The sequence below is a fragment of the Leopardus geoffroyi genome, chromosome C1, assembly GCF_018350155.1.
Source record: "Leopardus geoffroyi isolate Oge1 chromosome C1, O.geoffroyi_Oge1_pat1.0, whole genome shotgun sequence".
NCBI lineage: Eukaryota > Metazoa > Chordata > Mammalia > Carnivora > Felidae > Leopardus > Leopardus geoffroyi.
In genome coordinates, this window is record NC_059328.1 from 65,505,109 (window position 1) to 65,532,957 (window position 27,849).

General features: G+C 40.2%; 1 protein-coding gene across 3 annotated transcripts in view; it reads left to right on the forward strand.

Annotated features, from left to right (window-relative positions):
• Positions 1-27,849, forward strand: part of GIPC2 (GIPC PDZ domain containing family member 2) — an 82,017-nt gene that overhangs the window by 35,335 nt on the left and 18,833 nt on the right. For all 3 annotated transcript variants that reach the window (XM_045477968.1, XM_045477966.1, XM_045477967.1), the window contains 2 exons: positions 6,873-7,053; positions 27,722-27,828. In XM_045477968.1, coding sequence (XP_045333924.1) covers positions 6,873-7,053; positions 27,722-27,828 — 288 coding nt within the window. The remainder of the gene's footprint in view (positions 1-6,872; positions 7,054-27,721; positions 27,829-27,849) is intronic.

The following is a 27,849-nucleotide window of genomic DNA, read 5'->3' on the forward strand; positions in this document are numbered from 1 at the left end:
ACAAATGGAAAGCTATTTCATGTTCATGCATTGGAAGAATTAATGTTGTTAAATGCTAACCAAAGCAATATTACAGAGTCAGTGTGATCCCTGTCAAAATTCCAATGGCAGTTTTCACAGAAATACAATAGTCCTAAAATTCATATGAACTGTAGAAGACCCGGAATAGCTGAAGCAAGGTTGAGAAAGAACAAAGCTGGAGGCATCACACTCCCTGATTTCAAACTATATTACAAAGCTCTGGTAATTTAAAAAGTGTGGTATTGGCATAGAAACACTGATCACTATGGCAGAATATAGAGCCCAGAAATAAACTTTTGCATATATAGTCAATTTATAATAAAGAAGCCAAGAATCTACAGTGGAGAAGGGATTCTCTTCAATAAATGGTGCTGGGAAAATTGGATAGCCATCTGCAAAAGAATGAAATTGGATCATTATCTCACATCATACACAAAAATTAATCCAGGATGGGCTAAAGACTTGAATTAAAACATGAAACCACAGAACTGGTACAAGAAAACGTGGGGATTAAGCTCTTTGACATAGGTTTTTGGTGATGATTTTTGAATCTGAAAACAAAAGCAAAAGTAAACAAGTTGGACTATATCAAACTAAAAAAAGTCTAATAAAAAATGGGCAAAAAAGCTGAATAGACATTTTTCCAAAGAAGACCTAGATGACTACCAGATACATGAAAACATTTTTTTTTTTTTAAGTTTGTTTTGGGAGACTGCCCGCATGAGTGGGGGAGGGACAGACAGGTAGGGGAGGGAGAATCCCAAGCCAACTCTGCACTGCCGGCATGGAGCCTGGAGGGGTGCTTGAACCCACGAACTGCGAGATCATGAACTGAAACCAAGCGTTGGACGCTTAACCGACTGAGCCACCCAGGTGCCCCCATGAAAAGATGTTCTAGGTTATTAATCATCAGGGAAATGCAAGTCAAAACCACAATGAGCTGGGGCGCCTGGGTGGCGCAGTCGGTTGAGCGTCCGACTTCAGCCAGGTCACGATCTCGCGGTCCGTGAGTTCGAGCCCCACGTCAGGCTCTGGGCTGATGGCTCAGAGCCTGGAGCCTGTTTCCGATTCTGTGTCTCCCTCTCTCTCTGCCCCTCCCCCGTTCATGCTCTGTCTCTCTCTGTCCCAAAAATAAATAAACGTTGAAAAAAAAAAATTAAAAAAAAAAAACCACAATGAGCTACCACCTCCACCTGTTAGAATGGCTATTACCAAAAAGACTAAAAATAACAAATGTTGATGAGGATGGGATGTTAAGGGAACCCTTGTATACTGTTGATAGGAATGTAACATGCAGCCACTATAGAAAACAATATGGAGTTTTCTTTAAAAAATTAAAAAACTACCATACAATTCAGCAGTTCCACTTCTGGGTATTTATCTGAAGAAAATGAAAACACTAATTTGGAAAGATAAATACACCATGCCTTTGTGTATGGTATTCATTGCAGCTTTACAGTAGTCAAGATACAGAAGCAACCTAAGTGTCCATCAGTTGATAAATGGATAAAGATGTATGTGTATATACACACAATGGAGCATTAGTATTAGCTGTATAAAAGAATTAAATCTTCCCAGTTTTGGCGGTATAGATGGACCTCAAGGGCATCATGCTAAGTGAAATGTCAGAGAAAGACCTATACTGTAGGATCTATGTCGAATCTAAAACATTTATGTGATTTCTTAAGTTTGAATTAAAGTATGGTGTGGTTTTCACAGGTAAAACTTCTTGCGTAAAAGACAACAGACTTAAACATTTGTGATTTTAGCATCCAAGCCTAGATTTTCCAGAACCAGAGCATATAAATAACCTTATCAGAAAATTCAGAGTGTACTTAAAACTAGAAATTCCCAGAATGGTTTAGGACTGGTTGGCAAACACTTATACAGAGGGACAGATGCTAAATATTCTAGGCTTTGTCATAATTTAGGGTCATGCAGTCTGTGGGTGCAACGTCTGTTTGAAGCCCAGTTCTTTTTGTTGTGTTCTTTTCATCAGTATTCATTGTACCTTGGTATCCTCATTTGTTAATGGAATGAGGCTTGTTGTGAGGACTAAGTGAAATAACTGTTTATAATTAAGAACGTTACGTTATCATGAGCATAGTCTGAGGACAGTGTTAGTATCAGCAGCACAGATCTCAAACTTGCTGACCATGGCAGCAGGGCGTGCAGCTCAAACAACCTTGAATGTGATACCTAAGATTTTGAGGAGGGTGGGATGCTGCCCCTAGAGTTCCGGTGTCTGTGATTAGCAGGTTTTATAAGTATATGTGATGAAATAACGGAGAATAATAATTCTCTGAGGTGGCTAGGATCCTTTGAGTTTAATAATGCTGTAAATCCTATCTTTTAAAAATTTGTCTTCTCTGCTTTTTTGCAGTATCAAGATGAGATAAAACCAGATTAGACAAAGTTTTAAGTGTTACAGAGGATATTAAGTGACTCACTAAATATAAGCATAGCATTAATATCTTTTTTCCATCCTTTGTGTTTGAGTAGCATTTTTAGCAAGATTATTAATCTCTGTCATGTTATAATATGATTATCAAAGCATATATTCCAGAAACTTGTCTCAATTACTACCTCATTCTTTATTTTATGAACTTAAGAGGCTAAAGCTTAGGTAACCCACAACGTCTATAATCTGTGTCTTCCACTTCTGTATCTGATTCACCTTATGGTGTTCAGGTTTCTTACACTGATTTTCCTGTCTCTTCATCCCAGATCCTTATCTGCTACTTCTGATTATTTACCTGTGCTTTGATGTTTTTCTTGCCCACCTGGATTCTCGCCTTGCTACTTGGACTTCTGGTAACTGCCTTTCCTCCTTCTGTCTAGACCCTCTTCTAGTAACTTCTGTGACTACTCCTAGGCCCAAGACAGTGTAGATTTTTGTTCCTCTGACCTTTAATTTATTAGTAAGATTTATACATGTCTGTAAAGTTTTTCATTTAATTAATTTTATATACTACTTATTAATAAAACTGTGACAAGTCTTAAAAACATGTGATAGGACACTGAGATTTGTGTGTTGTTGTTCAAAGAAAAAAAAAATAGGTTCAGAAGGTATGAAGAGATAGATGAGAGTAAAATTTAAGGAGGCAATATTTATGTATAGATTTTCACACTCTCTAATGGCTTAAGAATGGGTAGATAACAGGATATTTAATAGTTTTTTTTTTGTTTCTTTAGACTCTAGTCTTCTTAAAAATCTTGTTTATTTTTCTGTGACCTTTTAGAAATTCCAGTTGTACTTAGTGGTTGCTGTGGTTACTCTTAATTCTATTTACTTGTAATGTTAATATGGACCCCTAATAAAACAGTGTCAGATTATAAATTTCTCATTTCTTTTATAATTGACTATTCGTAATGATAATGAGCTCTGAATTGGTATTATTTCACTTGTATAAAGCATATTAATAGTTACTATTATAATGAACATAGCATTGTTCTTAAAATTTGGGGGTGAAATAGAAGCCTATTGTGAATTTTGGTATATAGTAATAAAACTTAAAAATGCCCAACCTTCCCAGGTTACCCTTTGACAATTTTCTTTTTTCTTAATGATAATTATAGAGATGCAGAGGTACATGAGTTTTGCTCTTAACTCTTAGATGCAGTGATCATACTGCGGATTCAGAAGTTATTACTCCACTTGGTAAGAGTAGGGAATGCATATGCTTTTTTTTTTTTTAATATGAAATTTATTGCCAAATTGGTTTCCATACAACACCCAGTGCTCATCCCAACAGGTGCCCTCCTCAATGCCCATCCCCCCATCAATCCTCCCTCCCACTCCCCATCAACCCTCAGTTATATTCAGTCTTTGAGTCTCTTATGGTTTGCCTCCCTCCCTAACTTTTTTTTTTCCCTCCTCCTCCCCCATGGTCTTCTGTCAAGTTTCTCAGGATCCACATAAGAGTGAAAACATATGGTATCTGTCTTTCTCTGTATGACTTATTTCACTTAGCATAACAGTCTCCAGTTCCATCCACATTGCTACAAAGGGCCATATTTAATTCTTTCTCCTTGCCAAGTAGTATCCCATTGTATGTATAAACCACATCTTCTTTATCCATTCATCAGTGGACATTTAGGCTCTTTCCGTAATTTGGCTATTGTTGAAAGTGCTGCTGTAAACATTGGGGTACAAGTGCCCCTATGCATCAGCACTCCTGTATCCCTTGGGTAACTTCCTAGCAGGGCTATTACTGGGTCATAGGGTAGATCTATTTTTAATTTTTTGAGGAACCTCCACACTGTTTTCCGGGGTGGCTGTACCAGTTTGTATTCCCACCAACAGTGCAAGAGGGTTCCCGTTTCTCCACATCCTCTCCACCATCTATAGTCTCCTGATTTGTTCATTTTGACCACTCTGACTGGCGTGAGGTGATATCTGAGTGTGGTTTTGATTTGTATTTCCCTGATGAGGAGTGACATGAGCATCTTTCCATGTGTCTGTTGGCCATCTGGATGTCTTCTTTAGAGAAGTGTCTATTCATGTTTTCTGCCCATTTCTTCACTGGATTATTTGTTTTTCGGGTGTGGAGTTTGGTGAGTTCTTTATAGATTTTGGATACTAGCCCCTTGTCCGATATGTCATTTGCAAATATCTTTTCCCATTCCATTGGTTGCCTTTTACTTTTGTTAATTGTTTCCTTTGCAGCGCAAAGATAAAAAGCTTCATGAGGTCCCAATAATTCATTTTTGCTTTTAATTCCCTTGTGTTTGGAGATGTGTCAAGTAAGAAATTGCTGCAGCTGAGGTCAGAGAGGTTTTTTCCTGCCTTCTCCTCTAGGGTTTTGATGGTTTCGTGTCTCACGTTCAGGTCCTTCATCCATTTTGAGTTTATTTTTGTGAATGGTATAAGAAAGTGGTCTAGTTTCATTCTTCTGCATGTTGCTGTCCAGTTCTCCCAGCACCATTTGTTAGAGACTGTCTTTTTTCCATTGGATATTCTTTCTTGCTTTGTCAAAGATTAGTTAGCCATACTTTTGTGGGTCCAATTCTGGAGTCTCTATTCCATTGGTCTATGTGTCTGTTCTTGTGCCAATACCAAGCTGTGTTGATGATCACAGCTTTGTTGTAGAGGCTAAAGTGTGGGATTGTGATGCCTCCGCTTTGGTCTTCTTCTTCAATATTACTTTGGCTATTTAGGGTCTTTTGTGGTTCCATACAAATTTTAGGATTGCTTGTTCTAGCTTCGGGAAGATTGCTGGTGCAATTTTGATTGGGATTGCGTTGAATGTGTAGATGGCTTTGGGTAGTATTGACATTTTAACAATATTCTTTCAATCTATGAGCACAGAATTTTTCCATTTCTTTGTATCTTCTTCAGTTTCCTTCATAAGCTTTCTATAGTTTTCAGCATACAGATCTTTTACATCTTTGGTTAGGTTTATTCCTAGGTATTTTATGATTCTTGGTGCAATTGTGAATGGGATCAGTTTGTTTGTCTTTTGGTTGCTTCATTATTTTTTTTTTTTAAATTTTTTTTTTTTTCAACGTTTATTTATTTCTGGGACAGAGAGAGACAGAGCATGAACGGGGGAGGGGCAGAGAGAGAGGGAGACACAGAATCGGAAACAGGCTCCAGGCTCTGAGCCATCAGCCCAGAGCCCGACGCGGGGCTCGAACTCACGGACCGCAAGATCGTGACCTGGCTGAAGTCGGACGCTTAACCGACTGCGCCACCCAGGCGCCCCTGGTTGCTTCATTATTAGTGTATAAGAATGCAACTGGTTTCTGTACGTTAATTTTGTATCCTGTGACTTTGCTGAATTAATGTATCAGTTCTAGCAGACTTTTGGTGGGGTCTATCAGGTTTTCCATGTAGAATATCATGGCGTCTGCAAAAAGTGAAAGCTTGACTTCATGTTTGCCAATTTTGATGCCTTTGATTTCCTTTTGTTGTCTGATCACTGATGCTAGAACTTCCAACACTATGTTAAACAACAGCAGTGAGAGTGGACATCCCTGTAGTGTTCCTGATCTCGGGGAAAGCTCTCAGTTTTTCCCCATAGGATGATATTAGCTGTGGGCTTTTCATAAATGGCTTTTATGATGTTTAAGTATGTTCCTTCTATCCCAACTTTCTCAAGGGTTTTTATTAAGAAAGGATGCTGAATTTTGTCAAATGCTTTTTCTGCATTGATTGACAGGACCATATGGTTCTTATCTTTTCTTTTATTAATGTGATGTATCACATTGATTTGTGAATATTGAACCAGCCCTGCAGCCGAGGCATGAATCCCACTTGATCATGGTGAATAATTCTTTTTATATGCTGTTGAATTCGATTTGCTAGTATCTTGTTGAGAATTTTTACATCCATATTCATCAGGGATACTGGCCTATAGTTCTCTTTTTTTGCTGGGTCTCTGGTTTGGGAATCAAAGTAATGCTGGCTTCATAGAATGAGTCTGGAAGTTTTCCTTCCCTTCCTATTTTTTGGAACAGATCTTTCCAAGCTTCAATTTTTCAGTCTATGGTCTGAGGGTCTCCTAAAGGTTGTTGAAATTAAATGAGATGGCAAATGTAAAGTGCTTAGTTTAGAGCTCAGCATATGTAACAACACCTACTATAGAAGCAGGAGAGTAACACCTTAACGATTCTTAGGGGAGTAACCCAGAGGATTTGAGGAGAAGTTTCTTGGAGGAGGTATGATGACTGATGGAGCAGAGTTCTGAATGAGGTATGGTGGTTGTCCTTTGTTGCCTGGTCTTTATCTTTAACTGAGCATTAAGCTGCATTGTGAATATGTCAATACATATAATGTCTCAGGGGCATAAAAAGGAATGTTATACAGTTCCATTTTGTATTAAGTGTTATCCTTAATTTTCTTTCAGAGAATTAAAGATGGTAGCCTAATTGACTCCATTAAAACCATCTGTGTGGGGGATCATATTGAATCCATAAATGGAGAAGATATCATTGGGTGGCGTCACTATGATGTTGCTAAAAAGTTAAAGGAATTAAAAAAAGATGAACCCTTTACCTTGAAGTTAATAGAACCCAAGAAGGCATTTGGTAAGTTTGGGTGTGTGTATGTGTGTGAAGTGTTCCCTTCCCTGGCTTGTCTTTCTAAGGGTAGTGAGCACTGAGATGTGGTGCCATGTGATTTAGTATATCCATTAAGGATATAGAGAATGAGAGCACTACTTATAAGGGAAACAACTATTCAAGGAGAAAAAATTGCCTAAAAGGACATTTTCTGAAAGACCTTTGGAGTTACAAAGTCTGATGTCGAGTGACTTTGTGGCTGTTCCAGACTCCAAGAACGGCACATTGTAATACATTCATCTTGCTGAGGAGTAAAATTTTTGACTGGGCTCTCTAAGCTATAACTATTGTTCGTGGACCTTAACAGCAAAAACTTTTAGTTACACATAGAATTGGTATTTAAAATAGTTATCTAGTCTATTTTAAAGACTTCCTTCAATACTTTTTCACCATTAGCATTTTGAATTTGGCAGCATGAGATGGTATGAAATTACTTCCACTTTGGTGTGACATCTGTAGTTGCTTGGTTTTAGCCATGGCAGCTGTGTTCCAACTGTTCAAACCCCTAGGGCTATCTCATCTACAGGAAAATGTGCCAGCTTCTCCTGACTATCCAGCACTATTTTAATAAGCCAAATGACGGCCTCTGGTGTTCATCAGTGTTGAAATATCTTTAGCAGAATCATTCTAGGCTGCCCTTACTCACCCATGACCCCACCCAACTTCTGTTTTTCCCTTTGCTCACAGAACATAAATATTCCTTATAGTTTGTTTCTAATGGATATTTTCTCAGGGCAGTAAATAAAAATGATGGGAGAATGCAGTGGGTCTGGGGAATTACATTTCCCCTCCCTTAACAAGTAAGCGACAGATACTATCCATATGGAAGTGGAAATTCTTCTCTGCTTCCAAGCGATTCTGTGCCATTTAATAGAAATACGGTGTAGGTTATATTACTTGTGGGAGCGGGGTTACATAGATGTAAGAAAAGAATGCCTTGCACTGAGCGATGTACAGAATTAGTGAACCACTATATTGTATACCTGAAACTAATGTAACACTGTATGTTAACTATACTGGAATTAAAATAACTTAAACAAACATTGGGGGTGGGGGGAAAGAATCCCTTATTCCAGTGCTGCTTCTGGAAGGACCATCCTAGGAGACCATGCTATCGATACTGTGATTCTGTGTGGTGTGCAACCAAGCTTCTGAGTACACTTGTCACAGAGGAAGGTGGGCACACTCAGGTTTCTGTCCACCTCCTTGTGAACTGGCTTTGTTTGCTACCCAGTTCCCCAGATCATAACCTATAAACTGATTGGATATAAGCAGTTTGATTTGATTTAGACTTTTCATAAATCAGTTCTTCTCTTAGTACAACTCAAGGAATATAATTTTTCCCTACATTTGTCTCTAGCACATAATCTGTTTTTCAGAATTAATCTCTATTTTTACCTATTGTCTGCATTGAAATTTTGTGGTCCCTGTATCTTTGTAGAAAGTTGCTGATATACATTAACTTGGATGCTTGGTTGATAATAGTCTTGGATGTTACAGAGGTCATTGTATTTAGCTATTATTGCTCCATGATTAGATTTCTTTCCCTTTCAATACTGGAGACACATGTATAGATGGATAAACCCCCACACTGCCTTATGTGCTAGCTACTATTGAACCTGCTCTCTATTGCTCCTATGAATTCCGTGTACACATTTGAGGACACTGGGTAGGATTTTCCTAGTGGGGGTATATTATTTCTGTATCCCAAATTCTGGTGGTGCTGTGGTTAGGACATGTGGTTAGGACATGTAGAAACTGATTTTGGAGTAATGATAGGTTTTATTTTCCAAAGTTACTGTGGCAGCTTAACTCTACTTAAATCTGCTGATCAATATGCATTATCTCCTCTGGGTTGGTACTTGGGGTTTTTCTCTGAGAAATAGGCCTTGCTACTCTGTCCTTCAGCCTTTAATTTTGCTGCTTTTTGCCTCTGGGATAAAGGCAGTAGTAGTTTTTTTTCTTTGACTTTATCCCAGTGCTTGGTGCTTTTCCCAGAAGGGAGTATACATCAAGAGGTACTTAGGGGATCTAGCTTCCCCCAGTTCTCTTGGTTCTGATCTTATTTTTTGCTGTTTCTTTCTATCCTGGATCTTATAGCATTGTCATTGATGGATTGATTCAAATTCATTGTCCTTCATGATTATCTGACTTTGTTGTCTTGGATTCCCACAGAAGAAAAGGCCAGTGTAGGTGAGGCAGAACGTTCTCATCTCTGTGATCAGATAGGCTGCCTAGGCTGAAGTGAAGTCATTTCTAGGATTGTACTGAAAGCTGTCAAAATAGCCATACACTCTAGTATTTTGATGTTTGCCTACCAACTTCCCTAAAGATTTAGCCTGGGGAGGCATGTGGACTGGGTTCCAGAATGCAAGGAGGAAGAGTGCAGTTGGCTGCTTTGCAATGGTGTAATAAAGATGATGAATGCAACTTTCAGACATGGATGGGGGAATCCTTACAGCCTGCTCCCATTTTCATAGGTCCACCACATCCCACTTCTGGGGGCCATTATATATGCCAAGATTCTTTGAGAGCTACAGAATAAACACTTCCTAGTTTATTGAAAACCCATTTTGTTTGTTTTTTTTTAGAAAACTATCAGGTCTCAGAAACAGACTGTGTCAGTCAAGCCTTGGGAAGGTCGGGAGCTAAGGCCATTTCAGGGATGTTTGAACCAGGCACCTTTCATGGCACTGAATTAACTCCCTTTAGGTATTTCCTATCTTCATGTTTCTCCACTGAGGATTCAGATTTCTCAGAGAGGGAGGGACACTGATTAAGTCATGTTCCATCTTGATAGTGAAGAAGGCAGTGTTACATGATCAGTAGTCCCACCAAAATCATGCAGGACAGGAGGGAGAGGTTTCCTTTTGGGTAGGAAAAAGTAGCAGATGTTCATTTTGCCGTTTCTCCTAAGTTATTACCTTGTTTAGTGGAGTGTGTTGGTGTTCTCTTGACTTTGAATCTGACCGTACCCATGCATGATACTATGAGGCTGGGTGTGTAGAATGGATATGGAGGGGGGTGCCTGGGTGGCCCAGTCTGTAAAGCATTTGACTCTTGATCTCAGCTCAGATCTCGATCTCAGGGTCGTGAATTCAGGCCCTGTGTTGGCTCCAGGCTGGGCGTGAAGCCTACTTAAAAAAAAGAATGGATGTGGAGGGAGGCAGGATATTGTCAATTGGCTTTGCATGTCTGGTCTTAAGGATTTTTTTTTTTTTAATTTTAAGTAATCTTTACACCCAGCATGAGGCTTGCTCAAATTTAACACCCTGAGATCAGGAGTCTCATGCTCTACCAACTGAGCCAGACAGGCACCCTGCATCAAGCTTTCTTTTAGGGAAAGGGTGAAAGCGACATTCTTAGTGCTGGTCACCAGATTTGGAAAGGACAACAATCCAGATTTGGACTATACTTCTGAGAAGATCTTTCATTTATCGTCTCCCACAGATAACTTAAGAATCTGCTGTGTTCTGGGAATTCCATTAGGCACAGTGGATACTAAGAAAGAAGGCTATAGTTCTTACCTTTTGAGGAGTTCACAGTTTAGCAGGAGGCTGTTATTCAGTGAATTTTGCCCCCTAAAATTCATGTGTTGAAATCCTAATCTCCACTACCTCAAAATGTAACTGTATTTTGAGATAAGGTCTTTAAGGAGGTAATTAAATTAAAATGAGATCATTAGGGTGAGCCCTGATCCAATATGACTGGTATATGAAGAGGAAATTTGGACATAAATACACATAGAGAATGCCATGTGACCACGAAGATCTCTATGAGTCAAGAAGAGTGGTCTTAGAAGAAAGCAACCTTGGTGTTGGCTTGATCTCGGACTTTTCTAGAACTGAGAAAATGATTTCTTATGTTTAAGATAGGTGGTCTTTTGTACTTGCCCTAGGAAACTAACACAGAAGCCAATAGGCTTAAAAAAAAAAAAAATCACAGTGCAAATTCTTTGACTATAGCAGTATGGGCTCCCTAGTAATCTAGAAGGTACAGGTGGGGTATCTTAGCTGTCCTTTGGCCTTGGGTATATGGCAAGAACATCCTGATGTTTTCATTCAATAGATGTTTGATCAGTTAGTACATGTTGGTCTTAGGATATTAATCGCTGATATAGTTTCTTGAGAGTCCACTGTATTCCATCACGATATTACCTGCTTGGTCTGTCTGTGAATAAGATCTAATTCTTGCCTTTAAGAAGCTCAGATCTAGCGGGAAGAGATGGATATGAAAAGAAAGAAATCCAATAGAGTGTTAGAGGTGCTAACATGTATTGGAGGCATAAAAGTGGGAGACATCAGGTCTACCTAAGAGTTGAGGAAAAGCTTTCTGGAGAAAGGATTTGAGCTGAATCTTAAAAGAGGTGTGCTCAGTAAACAAATTAGGAAAGGTTGTCCCAGGGAGTGAGAATACAATAAGGGTGCGGAGGCTTGGGGCAGTATCCTATGTTTGGGAATAAGCATGTATGTCAGTGTGATTCCAATAGAGGTTATAGGTGGTTGTGTGGCAAGAGACGAAGCTCAAGGGTCAGTAGAGACCAAATAATCAAGGCCCTTATATGTGAAGATAAAGAGTGGGCAATGAAGGGGCTTAAGCAGGAGAGTGACATGATGAGACTTGGCTTTTAGGCAGTTTGGAGATTGTGTCGAAGCAGGGGGTGGTTTATGAGATAGTGGTCAACGAAATCCATGAAGATTCTATTGTGTAGGTTGCAGAGAGAGAAGGCGAAATCCTGAATTAAGGTAGTACCGGTAGGTATGGAGATGAGAAATGGTTCCGAGGAATAGACAGTGGCGTGCTGGAGCCATTTGTGCACATCTCTTCCAAACTCCACATTTAGTGACATCATTTACATCACAGGCATAGAAAAGTGCTGCAAGTCAGGACTTTTTTTTTTTTTTTAAAGCTTGGAGAGCTGATGGTTAAACATTTATCTGTGTACTAGTGAATATTAAGAAGGTAGAATTGGCAGCTCATTGTAGAGGTAAAAGATATTGCAAATGATGACCCACAGATGTGGCTTGGGTGAGGGATTGTAGTGCCATTCTTTAAGATGAGGAAAACTGGAAGAGAAACAGATTTGGGTGAGAAGATAGGGAAGAGAGACTGTACTTACAGTATAATTTGGGGCCTGAGGAATTTGAAACTTGTGGGAAAATTTAGTTGGCAATGTGTAAGAGGTAGACAGGTGTCGAGAACTGGAGCCTCGGGGATGGGATTTAGGAGTAATTTCAAGCTGTGGAAATCCCATCACTCAGAGGAGTAAGAGAAAAAGATCAAACCTAGAGCTGTGGGGGAAGCCCAGCCTTTCCGGAGTAGAGAGAGGAGGGGCCAGCACAGTGAGGAATGGCCAGACCTGGAGGAGACAGCTTTTGGATGCCCTTTCCCCAAGCACTCAAGAGCCCAGTACTTGTCCCAAGAGCAGATGCTCCACTGCAGCTTTTCCTGAGTTGGCGGTGGGGCTCTGAGGGGGAGCTAAAGGCTATTTTAAGACACACCCTCAGATTCTCCTGTGTTGATGAGAGTTTAAATCACTGTTCATCCAGTGGATCTCAACCAGTATGTTTAAAACACCAGGTAGGGGCACCTGGGTGGCTCAGTCTGTTAAGCGTCCGACTTCGACTCAGGTCATGATCTCACGGTTTGTGAGTTTGAGTCCTGCATTGGGTTCTCTGCTGTTAGAGCAGAACCTGCTTTGGATTCTCTGTCCTCTTCCATTTGCCACTCCTCTGCTCATTTTCTATCTTGGTCTGTCTCTTTCAAAAATAAACATTATAAAAAAACCCCAAAACACAAAGTAGAATAGAATCGGAAACTTCATAGTGCTTTGTGCCTAGTAAGGGTAGGTTACACTGTACGTGTCAGTTATGTTTTGTATATTTGTGTTTCAATTATGTATATATTTGTAATTGTGTTATGATATGTGTATTTGTCACTGTGGGTCATAGCAAAAAAATGATAAAAATGGAAGCCACTGGTTTAAATGATTCCCTTGTTAAAAATTTGTAGCTTGAGAAATCTTTCCCATACCTAACATGGTTTCTCCTGGTCAGCTGCTTTCTGATCCAAATTTTTCTCCTTCTAGCCATGAGTTGATGGCAGCCTTCCCAGTCCTTATCAAGTATCGGGTGGAATGTCTCTAGTGATATTTTTTTTAGGGCATGGCTCACTTCCTTTCCCTTTTTGCCAATGAAAAGGAACATGTCTCCACAATGAGCTCAACACTGCAGGGTTTGCCCTGTAAACCTAGACTTTCCCAAGACTGTGAAAACCCACTCTTCCATTTAGCTGGCTCTAAGACTAGACTAGTTCAACTGGTTTGTTTCCTGTGCGGCCCTTTAACTGCAGAAAAATAACTGTTAAATCTCTGAAACTTTGGTTGTTTTACTTGGATGATTCTCTATGTATCCCAGAGAAGTTCTTTAATTTGTAATTGTTGCCCTTTATGGAAAGATGTTTGTGGAAGAAGGCCTGAAGTGTTTTTTATAAATTGTTTTCAAAATCAGAAAGGGAGTTAAAAGAAAAAGTGTACCTCCTAAAGCATTAATAGTCTTTGCTTTGGGGTTAGATTTTGTAACAGATCTCCGGGCTATGTCTTCTTTTAGAGGCTTCATTTCTGTGCTATGTGTCTATCAGAATAGGATGTTCAGTATGTGAAGTACGTCTGAGTCCTTTGAGTCATTCACAGCTGGAAAACTCGGACCTCATCTGTGTGATTCAGCTTCACTGATGTGCTCCTTTTCAAAGACTAAGTCTATTTGATATTAAGACAGAAACTTTGGCTTTTAAGTTTTAGATGACTTTTTAGATAGTATTTTTTAAGTGTTTGAAATGTCTATTTTTCATGCTATTTCTAGTGAAAAAGTTTCAACCAACAAATGCTTTTAGTGCCTTTTCATGTATACTGAGTTCTACAAAACATACTGGGGAATATAAAAGTTACTGAAGAGAAAGTACAAGTAATTAAGTATATCGACTGTCACGTTTGGACTGTGTGATCATGTGGCATTGGATTAAACTTTGTGACTTGGTTTCTTCATACAAAAAGTGAAAGTGATAATAGTATTTATCCTATCAGGCCACTGCGAGGGTTAAATGATTAAATACATGAAAAAAGAACAGAACAGTCCCTGACACCTAGTAAGTATTCAATATAAGTTTTATTGCTATTATTATGAAGGTGGAACCTTTCTGTAAGGGGTGATTTTAGGAACAAGACAAACACATGTGAAACTTGAAAAGTAATGGAGATGAGTTGGTGATTAGCACGTTAGTTGTTGGGAACTCTGGCACGGTTCCAGATCTCGAAAAGACCGACGATGATATCCTATCTCCTATCAATGAGATATATCTGTATGTCCTTATAGTAGCTGCCTGCCATTCACTTTTCTAAGTACTTTCTATGTTGGAAATCACTTAATCCTTTCAACCATGCTAGAAGATGAAGCAGTTTGTCCAAGGTTTTAGACTAGTGAGTGATGGAGGCAGCCTTCTAACCCATGCAGTGAGCCTTCAGAGCCAGCTTTCTAACAACTGTTGCAGATACGTCTGTATTTTTGCTGTCCTCAAGGAGCTTCCAATTTATAGGAGGCAGATATATTAAGAATCAAGTAATTCTATTAATAGCAGTAAGGTACCATTTATTGAAGGCTTATAGGAAGCAATAAAGCGCATAGACTGAGACAAATTGCTTGGGTTTAATTCCTATCTCTGCTGCTTGTTATCTATGTGATTTTGGACCATGTACTCCCTCTGTTCCTGTTTACTTATCTATAAAGCCTTGTGAGGATTAGATGAGTTAATATATGTAAAGTACTTAGAATAGTGCTTGGCACATTGTGCTACATAAATGTAAGTCATTACTAATAGGACTGTTATGGCCTGATTGAATCATCATGCCATTCCTGAGAGAGTTTTTCAGATAAGTAAACTGAGACTTTGGGCAGTTAAATACCTTGCTGAGGTCACCCAACGGTGGATGGGAAGTGCAGTACTCCATTCCTGTTTGCTCCTGAGGCTTGTATTAACATTGGATGTTACTGCCTTTGTAGAATACAACACAAGCCAGGGTATGTGCTAGAAAAACGTTTAAAGTGCAGTTCGGCTGAGAGCTGAGTGTCCATGACTGGGAAGGGTTCTAAAGCTTCGAGAGTGATGGGGGCTGGGAGAAATGGTAAGATTGGGAAGGAACTTTCCCAAAGAGAAAGCCATGGTTTTTGGTAGGTTCCACCAGAATCAGGGACCAGGGTCCTATTTCCATGTAACTCCCCGTAAGAGGTGACAGGATGCCTGATAGAGTTCCATAGGATATTAGAGACTTAAGAACTGTGGCCTTGTGGGGCACCTAGGTGGTGGCTCAGCTGGTTGAAAATCCAGCTTTGGCTCAGGGCATAATTCTGCGGTTGGTGAGTTCAAGCCCCTCATCGGGCTTGCTACTGTCAGCGGAGAGCCTGCTTCAGATCCATTGTCCCCCTCTGTCCTTCCTGCTTGTGTGCTCACTATCTAAAAACAAAAACAAAAGAACCTTCCAAAGAACAAAACTGTAGCCTTGCAGGCTTGAGGTCAAGATTGCCCTGTGTCCTGGGCTTAGGCTACAAGTGGACACACTGACTTGGACATAGTTTCAGACTGTAGGGTTTTTGTTGGACTGAGTCCATTCGCAGCCCTCTTGATGCTCAGAGAGGGAAGAGAGACTTCAAGAACAAAGCTAAGGCTCGGTTTCTCACCACGCCTCTGGAATGAGGGGCTCCGAATCCTGTTCAATCTGACCTTTCTTATACCCAAAATTGTGGAGTAAAATTTTAAATCCGCTTCAGAAATTTAAATTGATGTTCAGAGAAGGGAAAGGTAGGTAGGTGAAATCTTCCTAGGGAAGATTTGCATTTGAACTTGGTCTTGGTAGATGGGAGGAAAAGTATAGACAGGGTTTTCTGTGGGAAGTGTTGAGAACAGTGAAGAGCCTGGGCTTGTAGGAACTGCAGCAAATCAGGCTGCAGAAGCAGTTCTGGGTTATTATAAGAAGAGCTCCAAAAACGAGGTGGGGAATCTGAGCTTGTTTTTGAGGGAGAGAGGGAGTCCTTTAGGTATTAGAACTGAAGAATGACATGAAATAGATTTTGGGGATTTAAGCCTGAAAATCAATGTGGCTGGATTTTATAGAGAAAAAACTGTATAGGAGGCTGCAGCAGCAGTCTGGGAGTAAATAAGGTCTGGGATTAGGGGCAGCAGTAGGGATTTGAAGGAGAGAAAGAAGCCTGAGTAATATTGCCAAAGCAAACATGGTTGTCAGGAGTTGGATTGATGCTGCTTAAAGGAGAAGAGAGAAGAGAAAGTTCAGAAGAAACAAATGTCACTCCCAAGATGTCTATCCTTGGAGCCTGTGTAATAAGAGTGATGACTGGAAATGAGGCAGTTTGGATGTAGAATTGGTTTGAGGGAAAGTTAGGGAGAGATGTTCAGTTTTAGATATTTTGCATTTTATCTGACAGTGGCACTCGTGTGTGTGTATGTATATATGTGTATACGTATATACATACATCTGTATATACATGTATTATATATGTGTGTGTGTGTGTGTGTGTGTGTGTGTGTGTGTGTGTGTGTGTGTGTATACACAGGCAAAGGCTTAAGGTCTTCACAATGATAAATTTAGGGGGCAGAACATGCCGCTTAATCATCTTTTTATGTCACAGAATTTGTTCTGCCCTTCTATCTAGCTGGATGTTGGTTTGGCATTTGCCACTAAGATACTATGGGAGAAGATAAATAAAGAGCCAAATTCTCTTTTGTGGGGTGTGGCAGATGTGTTGAATACTGAGTGTAACTGATAAATGCGTTTTCAGCGTAAGACTTAGCTGGATAAAGACCCAAGCTAAATACGCACTCTTTTCTTATTGTAGTTGTAAACTCTCCTTAAAAGAAAATTTATTAAATGCTGACATTTTTAATTGCGAAAAAGTGAAATTACAATCTATAGTATTAAGAACTTTGTAATCCCGAGGCACTTACTTTAAACAGAGATTGGTTTCTTAGAACTATAATGTTTCAGGAACACTTGGAATTAATAACCGTGAATAAAAGACAGATTAAGTTTTCAACTGTTCTTAAGCTTAGTCCTAGCACTGTAGGAGGAAGGGGGCAAAAATGCTAAAATGTAAGTGGCTTCCTTAATATGGCTGCAAAGTATGAATATAATGTAATTTATTAGAGTGGTGCCTGGGTGGCTCAGTCAGTTAAGCACCCAATTCTTGGTTTTAGCTTAGGTCACAATCTCACAGTTTGTGAGTTCAAGCCCCACATCAGGCTCTGTGCTGATGGCATAGAACCTGCTTGGGATTTTCTTTCTTCCTCTATCGCTGCTTCTCCCCGGCTCTCTCTCTCAAAATAAATAAACTTAAAAATTTCTTTTAATAAAGTAACTTATTAGAAAAACAGCAATTATACCAACACATATTCTGTGAGTATTTTTACAATGGGAGTTGTCAGATCCATTATCCTATAGTTACATAACAGATTGTGCTCAAAATTGTGGTAAGAGTATGTTTTCAGAATAAGTTAAGGAGATTATTTCTTTTGTGTATGGAAAATGATTAATGATGTATTAAGTGAAAAGGCAGACTACAAAACAATGTGTGGTAATATCCTATTTCTGTAAAACTTTTTTTTTTTTTAATGTTTATTTGAGAGAGAGTGTGAGCTGGGGAGGGGCAGAGATAGAGTGAGAGAGAGACAGAGACCGAGAATCCCAAGCAGCCTTCCCGCAGTCAGCACAGCCCGCTGCAGGCTATGTGTGAGATGGCCTGAGCCGAAATCAAGAGTTGGACAGTCTGCTGACTGAGCCACTCAGGGGCTCCTGTAACAACTAAGGAAAATGACTTACAGCATATGTATATTGAAACTTAATAGTTTTTTAGGTGGTGAGTTTATGAGTGACTTCTTTCTTTAGGCTTCTTGTGTTCTTTGCATGTTTAATATAAAATTAATATACTAACTTTTATAGCCAGAAAACAATTATTTGGAAAAAGAGGCTAGCATTTCTAGGCTAAGAAGTAGAGAAACTGAGTCATTCTACTTAGTGGCTTCATAATTTTTAACTATATGATTATTCTCATTAAAAAAATTTTTTTGAAATTTATTTTTGAAAGAGAAGGAGACAGAGTGTGAGTGGGGGAGGGGCAGAGAGAGAGAGAGAGAGAGAGAGAGAGCGTGTGCACACACACACAGAATCCAAAGCAGGCTTCAGACCCCAAGCTGTTAGCACAGAACCCGACGTGGGGCTCGAACTCATGAACTGTGAGATCATGACCTGAGCTGCAGTTGGACATAACCTACTGAGCTGCCCAGGCGCCCCTGATTATTCTCATTTTAAACCATTTTCTTTAATATTATAAGTGGTTCTGTGTTAGAAATGTAGAATATTCCATTGTATCACTTCTTTAAACTGTTAAGATTGTTTTTGTAACACTTTTCATACCTTTTCAAAGACTAGTAGAAAATATGTAGTAAACCAATAATAAAAGTGAAGAATACCTCTTGATTTTTTGAATTCTCTGATAAAATCATGCTGTGGAATAAATAAGTTTAAAAGGGTAAAAATATTTTATCCAGCACTTAAAAATTTTTTTTCCCTCCCATTGGAGTCCAGAGGTTTATAATCTTTTTTGTAACACAGTCCCCCCTGTATTAAAGCTACAAACTTTCTTCAAGGCGTGCATTAACTTTTGCCTGTAATTTCAAGGAGTTCTAAAAATAGAGCTGAGTTTTTCTCAAATGATGTCTTTTTATTTTTTATTTTGAGAGTGGGCACAAGTGAGTGAGGGGCTGAGAGAGAGAAGCAGGGCTCACCTGGGGCTGGAGCTTATGACCGCGGTGGGGGGCTCGAGCAGGGCTTGAACTCAAGAGTTGTGAGATCATGACCTGAGCCAGGTCAGATGCTTAACCACTGAACCACCCAGGCACCCTCAAATGACATCTTAACTAAAGAATAAGATTTCAGGTACAGTTATTCCGTTTCCCACACTTATCACGCACTGTATAGTTTCCTCAAAGGAACAGTTAAGAGCAACTGTGTGTGTGTGTGTGTGTGTGTGTGTGTGTGTGTGTGTGTGTGCGTGTGTGTGTTTTGTGGTGTTGGTTCATTGTTGCCAGCTCCTTTGATCCAGTAGACAATGATGCCTTGTGCATGTGGCATCCACTTGTCTTTTTGTCTTTTTAAAAAATGTTTATTTTTTTTTAGAGAGTGAGCACAAGCTGGGGAGAGGGGCAGAGGGCGAGGGAGAGAATCCCAAGCAGGCTCCACACTCACTGCAGAGCCCAATGTGGGGCTCCATCCCACGACCCTGGGATCATGACCTGAGCTGAAATCAAGAGTTGGATGCTCAACCAATGGAGCCATCTAGGTGCCCCAACTTGTCTTTTTTAAACGTACCCCAGCACCCTACCAGCTGAATTTAAAAAACAAAATAAAAACTCATGGCTATTCTAAAGGAGTCTGAGAAATGTTGGTGAGAGGAAGAGCACATGGAAAAAGGGAATGTACAGTTAAATTTTTATATTTTGGAACACAAGCTCGATTTTATGTCAGCTGTTCTGAGAAGTATGTGTGCAGGCATGTGTGTGTTAGGGGTGGGAATAGGGTAGGGAGCTCTTGAACTGTTTATAGACAGGTCTATTTGTGTATGTCCAAGCATTGGAAGGCCTTTTTAGAAATTGCTTCACTGCTTAGACAGAATTCTGTATTGTGAGATCTCTTTCAGTTGGCAACAGTAGAAAACCTTACCAAACTGACTTGTGCAGAAAAGGGCATCTTATAAATCAACTGTCCATGAGGGGTGCTGGCATTAGCAAAGCTCCGTGTAGGGGCTGTACGGTGTGATCAGGACCCAGTTTCTTGCTCTTTCTTCTCTGCTGCCCGAGGCATCAGCTTCATTATTCCTATATTATCTTAAGGTTAGCTCCACATTCTGTCTCGAGATGGAGGTCAGCAACTACTGAGACTGTGTGCTTCCTTATTCATTGCAGAACAGAAAAGGATCATGTCCTTGTCTCAGAATTTCTAGCAAAAGTCCTTAGATTCATTCTGCCTTAACTGACTTTGGTCACATCATCATCTCTGAAACAGTCACTTGTGATGAAGGGAATCTGATAGGTTGGCCCATCCCTGAAGCTGAGAGCAGTCAGCTTCCCCTGAACCACAGTGACCCTCAAATGATCGCTGGGTACTGAGAAGGCAACCAATGGAATGGATACTGGAGGGCCTCCACTGCTGAATGCCTCCATGAGAGGTTGGGTTTAAACTCAGCCACTTTGGAGAATCTGAGTGGAGCAGTGGGAGGGAGGGTCATGTGTTATTTCCATGCTCCTGTAAATTGAAGGGGCAAAATCATAGTTTTATGGAAAAGATTAAATAGAATAAAAAGGAGACCTCTATTTGAAGTGACAAGTCTCTGAATACTGTCAGAAAACCAATGCAAGTGTTTCTGATGGGGAGAGAGTTTTGGGAAGAGATTTCTCCTCCCCAGGTTGAAATGTGCCAGCAGAAACCTTCTATGATATGAGCCAGGCCAGTGGGCTGACCAAGTATTATACATTAGCTGTGTGAATGCTTAAAACACCATATTTAGGTGGTGGTCTTTTATGGATGAGGACTTGTTCCCTGTGAACAGAAGAGCTGGGATTTGAACTCAGGTTTTCTGATTCTGAACTCTACTTTGTTCACTGAGTGAGTGTTAGATGTAGCTGTATCTGTCTGTACCCATCTCCTGTTGAAATCCTGGCTTTGGTCTTCCTTATGAAAGTGATGATCCATACTGTGGGCCAACTAGAGCCCTCATGGGACCAGAACAGGATCTTGTTCTGCAGACGTGAGGAGAATGCCCATTTCACCGCCTTGTCACTCTGTGTCAGTTGGGGATCTAAGCCATGTTGTATGTGCCCCTCCTGAAAACAGGGCTATAGTTTTTGTCAGCCTCTTATTTCTCCAGAGGTCAGGGTCGAACTAGAGGTAGACATCTGTCTTCTCTGCTTCCTCATTCCTCCACTTCATAGTATAGCAGAGACTGGAGGGTGGGCTAATTATTGAAAATGCCCATTAAAATGGGGTATCATAAAGAATGATACTAGTGTGTATAAATATCTTATTTAAAAATGTATACATTCTTTTACTGTTGTTTTTTTTTTTTGATGTAAAAATCCCTTTGAGTAGAGGACACAGATTGGAGTTCTGTGAGGTCTTACATAATTACAATCTTCATGCATATCTGTGGGTTCTGTTTCATTTTAAAAAACTAGATATGACGGGGCGCCTGGGTGGCTCAGTCGGTTAAGTGGCCGACCTCGGCTCAGGTCATGATCTCATGGTCCGTGAGTTCGAGCCCCGCGTCGGGCTCTGTGCTGACGGCTCAGAGCCTGGAGCCTGTTTCAGATTCTGTGTCTCCCTCTCTCTGACCCTCCCCCGTTCATGCTCTGTCTCTCTGTGTCTCAAAAATAAATAAACGTTCGAAAAAAAAAATTAAAAAAAAATAAAATAAAAATAAAAAACTAGATATGTGAAATGCTGGATGTTTATTTTTTTTATTTTTTATTAAAAAAAAATTTTGTTAAACGTTTATTTATTTTGAGACAGAGAGAGACAGAGCATGAACGGGGGAGGGGCAGAGAGAGAGGGAGGCACAGAACCGGAAGCAGGCTCCAGGCTCTGAGCCATCAGCCCAGAGCCCGACCCGGGGCTCGAGCTCACGGAACGTGAGATCGTGACCTGACCTGAAGTCGGACGCTCAACCGACTGAGCTACCCAGGCGCCCCGAAATGCTGGATGTTTAAAAATATTTTTCCTAATCTCCTAGTGTTGTCTTGCTTACATCTATTTTTTTTTTTTTTTTTTTGCATCTGCCCTCATGGAATCTTTCCAAAGCTGTTAACCTACTTTTCCTCACAATAACTCCTTGGTTCACACTTACTTCATCAGTGCATGTACTTTTAAATTAAATTACATAATTAGAGTAACAGATACAATTGCCACAAAATGGGCTTGGGAACAAGTGTGACTGCTTCTTGGTGACCTCCCCCTCAACTATGGGAGCAGCTGTGTAACCACAGCTGTGTGTGTCCTGTGGTCTATGTCATCTGCAGCAGGTGGGTAGTCTGTATGCTTCACAGGAGTGAGGAGCCCTGAATCTAGCAAATCTAGCCAGCTGCAGGCTGGCTACTAGTGTCTACTGGACGAACTGCGTCTCTCTCTGAACTCAGCCCCAAGAGAGGTCTCATGTAAACTTGTTCATGGGAAGTGTGAAGTGACTGACTTAGGGCTTGGCCTCGTTAGTTAGACATGCTTAGGCCGGCTTGCCAAAAGTAGGCCAGACGAGAAACTTTCACAGTCTTCAAAACATTCAGCACAGAAGGACAGAACTTGTTTTTTTCTCCTGCGGGTAAACAGGACCATCCTGTTTTCATGTATGAACTGGTGATTTACGTCCCTGAATCATAGGATCATAGAGAAACATGGCTTCTGTTTCCTTAGCTGTAAAAGCTGCCTTTCGGGAGGTTGGTCCAAGCCAGAACTTAAAATTTAATATTTGGTGCCACCGAGTGGTTGGTTTTGAGATAACTACCCTCATGGAGAAGGATGGTTTGACAAATAATGACTTAAAAAAAACTGGGGTGAATTGGCAGAGCACAAAGGATTTTTAGGACAATGATTACATGCTACTGGAGCAACTGGGTGGCTCAGTCACCTGAACGTCTGACTTCAGCTCAGGTTGTGATCTCACGGTTTGTGAGTTCGAGCCCCACATTGGGCTTGCTGCTGTCAGCACAGAGCCCACTTTGGATCCTCTGTCCCCATCTCTCTCTACCCCTCCTCTGCTTGCACTCTCTCTGCCAAAAATAAATAAAAATTAAAAAAAATTGTATGCTCACCAAAACCCATAAAATACCTAGGAATAAATCTAACCAAAGAGGTAAAAAATCTATACACTGAAAACTATGGAAAGCTTATGAAAGAAATTGAAGAAGACACACAAAAAAATGGAAGAATATTCCATGCTCTTGGATTGGAAGAACAAGTATTGTTAAAATGTTGATACTGCCCAAAGCAATCTACATATTCAATGCAATTCCTATCAAAATGACACCAGCATTCCTCACAGAGCTAGAACAAACAATCCTCAAATTTGTATGGAACCAGAAAATATCCATAATAGCCAACGCAATCTTGAAAACGAAAACCAAAGCAGGAGGCATCACAATCCCGGACTTCAAGCTGAATTACAAAGCTGTCATCATCAAGATAGTATCGTACTGGTGCAAGAACAGACAATCAGATCAATGGAACAGAATAGAGAACCCAAAAATGGACCCAGAAATGTATGGCCAACTAATCTTTGACAAAGCAGGAAAGAATATCCAATGGAATAAAGACAGTCTCTTCAGCGAATGGTGCTGGAAAACTGGACAGCCACATGCAGAAAAATGAATCTGGACCACTCTTACACCCATACCCCAAAATAAACTCAAAATGGATGACAGACCTCAATGTAAGACAGGAAGTCATCAAAATCCTTGAGAAAGCAGGCAAAACCCTCTTTGACATTGGCCACAGCAACTTCTTACTCAACAAGTCTCCAGAGGCAAGGGAAACAAAAGCAAAAATGAACTACTGGGACCTCATCAAAATAAAAAGCTTCTGCACAGCAAAGGAAACAATCAGCAAAACTAAAAGGCAACCGATGGAATGGGAGAAGATATTTGCAAACGACATATCAGATAAAGGGCTAGTATCCAAAATCTATAAAGAACTTCTTAAACTGAACACCCAAAAAACAAATAATCCAGTGAAGAGATGGGCAAAAGACACGAATAGACACTTCTCCAAAGAAGACATCCAGATGGCCAACAGACACATGAAAAAATGCTCCACATCACTCATCATCAGGGAAATACAAATCAAAACCACCATGAGAGACCACCTCACAGCTGTCAGAATGGCTAACATGAACAACTCTGGCAACAACAGATGTTGGCGAGGATGCAGAGAAAGAGGATCTCTTTTGCACTGCTGGTGGGAATGCAAGCTGGTGCAGCTACTCTGGAAAACAGTATGGAGGTTCCTCAAAAAGCTAAAAACAGAACTTCCCTATGACTCAGCAATTGCACTACTAGGTATTTATCCAAGGGACACAGGTATGCTGTTTCAAAGGGACACGTGCACCCCCATCTTTATAGCAGCACTGTCAACAATAGCCAAAGTATGGAAAGAGGCCAAATGTCCATTGACAGATGAATGGATAAAGAAGATGTGGGGTGTGTGTGTATATATACATATATATGTATATGTATGTGTATACATATGTATATAAACACACACAATGGAGTATTACTCGCCAATCAAAAAGAATGAAATCTTGCCATTTGCAACTATGTGGATGGAATTAAGAGATGTTATGTTAAGCAAAGTCAGAGAAAGACAAATATCATATGAGGACTTTAAGATACAGAATAGATGAACACAAGGGAAGGGAAGCAAAAAATATAAAACCAGGGAGGGGGACAAAACAGAAGAGACTCATAAATATGGAGAACAAACAGAGGGTTGCTGGAGGGGTGGTGGAAAGGGGGATGGGCCATAAGTGGGTAAGGGGCATTAAGGAATCTACCCCTGAATACATTGTTGCACTATCTGCTGACCAACTTGCATGTAAATTAAAAGAAAAATTATATGCTACTGTGATGGTGGATAAATTTTCCAAACCCATAGAAAGTACAACATCAAGAGTGAACCGTAACGTAAACCACAGACCTCAAGTAATGATGTGTCAGGTCTGTTGATGTGTAGGTCTGTTGATTGTACCAAATTTATCACTGTGGTGGCAAATGGTGATAAAAGGGAAAGCTGTACACATGTGGGGGCAGGAGGCATATGGGAAATTTGTCTTCTCAGTTTTGAACCTAAAACTGTTTTAAAAAATAAAACATTTAAATAAAGAAGCAAACCTTCCAGGGGCACCTGGGTGGCTGAGTTGGCTAATCATCCAACTCTTGATTTCGGCTCAGGTCATGATATCATGGTTTGTGGGATCGAGCCTCAGGTTAGGCTCTGTGCTGACAGCATGGAGCCTGTGTGGGACTCTTTCTCTTTCTGCCCCTTCTCTGCTCTTTCTCTTTCTCTCTTTCAAAATAAATATTAAAAAAAAAAAACAACAAACTTAAAAAACCCTTCCATTCTATGTGCATTTTCCTTTCTAGCTACTGGTGTTTTAAGAGCAAGGTAAGATAGAGACATCATCTGGGGAAGCTGGCTGACTTCTCCAGCCTGGATGACAGTCCCTTGATAAAACTCCAGAAGCTGGGTCCTTAGCTTTGTAAACCTCAGAAACCTTTTATTTTCACTGTTGTTAGAGTTGTCCAATTTTCCAGGGTTCTATCCTGCTGACCAAACTTACAAGAGACTTGTTAAGTCAGAATGCTAGTGTAGTAGTTTAGTTAGAAATGTGTGTGAAGTGGTAGACCAAAACACCTGTGTTAGCTGGCAGTTCATTTTCCACCTTATAGGAAATTTTTATGGGGAGACAGGTTATACTGAGTAGGTTGCTTAGTGAAATCACAGTGGTGTGGTGTGTGTGTGCGCACGCGTGCGTGTGTGTGTGTGGGGGGGTGTGGAAGGGGTGGGTGGTGTAAGGTTGTTTATCTTGAAGGTTAATATTAAGCTGAGACTGTCTTGAGTGCTTTAGGTCTGTACGTCACTCCGAGGTGGTGATGATGACAGACCTCATCTTTTTCTTTGGGCACGCTTCTGGAAATTCTGTGCTGAAAATCTTCCATTAATTTGTTCTTCCCTCAGGGCACAGTATGACTGGCAAGACAAATGCAGTAGACTTGCCGATAAAGCTCTGTTTGCTGGAGAATCTGTCTGGTCATGATGATTAGCATTAATGTCATCAGCTTACGAGAACTGGTCTCTTTATTGTGTGATAATTTTAAATAATTTCATTCTCCAAGGAAAGCTTTTTTTTTTTTTTAAATGTTTATTTTTGAGAGAGGGAGACACAGAATTCAAATCAAGCTCCAGGCTCTGAGCTATTAGCACAGAGCCCGACGCGGGGCTCAAACTCACAAACTGTGAGATCATGACCTGAGTCAAAGTTGGACGTTTAACCAACTGAGCCACCCAGGCACCCCAGCGGAAAACTTGTTTTATGTTTTGGTGATTCTATCCCCGATTACAAGTTACAATTAATATGTAAAATCCTTAATTACTTTGGTGTAGATTCCCAATAGCAAAACAGTACTTGCTGAAGATGGGAATGATTCTAGATTCTATGTCAGCAAGAAAGCATATTTGCAGGACACTTGATGTCTGTCTGGAGAGCTTTGTACATCCCTCACTACCTACTTGCATGTACCAGCCTGTCCTGTGGCTCCTCATTGGAGCTCAGTTATCTCCAGTTGGTGGTAGGGCATCTTCCTGCCCCACCTCTGTACTTTGTCCCAAACTGCTGCCACAGAGTCCTTGGTCAAGGGTACTTGGGGATATTTGTGAACTTATGAGTTGGTAGCCTGTGACTGGAATTGGATCCACACATCTTTTATTTTTGCTAATACGTTGTTTTTAAAGGTTTGACTTAATTGGAAAAACCTAAAAATCAGGAGTTTCATAGAGAACTAAGTATCCAGTTTCTTTGCAAACAAGTAGATTCAACTATGCGGGGCCCACATTTCCCCAGGGCAGTAAGTTATTGGAGTAAGTTATTGGCCTAGATAGGGCATGTGCTTTGGAGTTATCCTCAGTCCCCGCCCTACCCTTTCACTCATTTATGTTACTACTTAGTATTGGGTGACTCCTGGTGCGTAGGAAAAACAAACAAAAAACCAAAACACAACAAGCCTAAGGAAAGCAGTGGCTTTCCGTGGATTTTTGTTCTCTGTTCTTTTACCGACTTTCTGAGGAGAATTCCTTCCTTGAAACTTATTCCTAGCCTCTTTAGAATCCTGCTTCTCTCAGTATGACATCTCTGAATATATCCCTTGTGTTTGCAAGAGGTACGGTGTTGGAGTGTCATTGAGGAAAGCATACAGACTTGGGGTTACAAGACCTGGATTTGAATCCCAGCTCTGTTCCTTATGGAGTCCAATTTCCTTTTCTGTAAAATGAGGGCTATAACTTACATCATAGGTTGGTATGAGTATTAAATGAGTTTTGTATATAGAGCATCAAGCAGAGGGTAGGTACTTCAGTAGGAGTGCCTCCACTCCTCTCTTCTATCCAGACGTGAATCCTTCATGACCTTAATGAAGTCCAGCTGAACTTCTGCCTCTGCTCTCCTGTTACTTACATCCCTTTATTATAATAAAGCCAACTGTTTTATTTTTTATTCCTTTTAACTCTTAGTGCTTTCCAACTATATTTAAAATATTTCCCTTTTATTTTTGTAACCAGACTGTATGTGGAATATAAGAATAACAATGGCAGGCGAATTTTTTTTTTTTTTTTTAGGAAATTCTATAAGAAGACATGTCTTCTATTAAATGTCTAATTGTGTATATAGTTTTATGATGGAAAATACATTTACATTTATAGAAATCTGTTGAAATTCTTTCTGAATATACACACCTTTCTCCATCTATTATATGTTTATAGAAATAGAGCCAAGGTCAAAAGCTGGAAAGTCCTCAGCAGGAAAAATTAGTACTGGAAGGGAGACACTTCGCCTGAGATCAAAGGGTCCTGCCACCGTGGAAGAAATGGTAGGTTATGTTTATTTAACT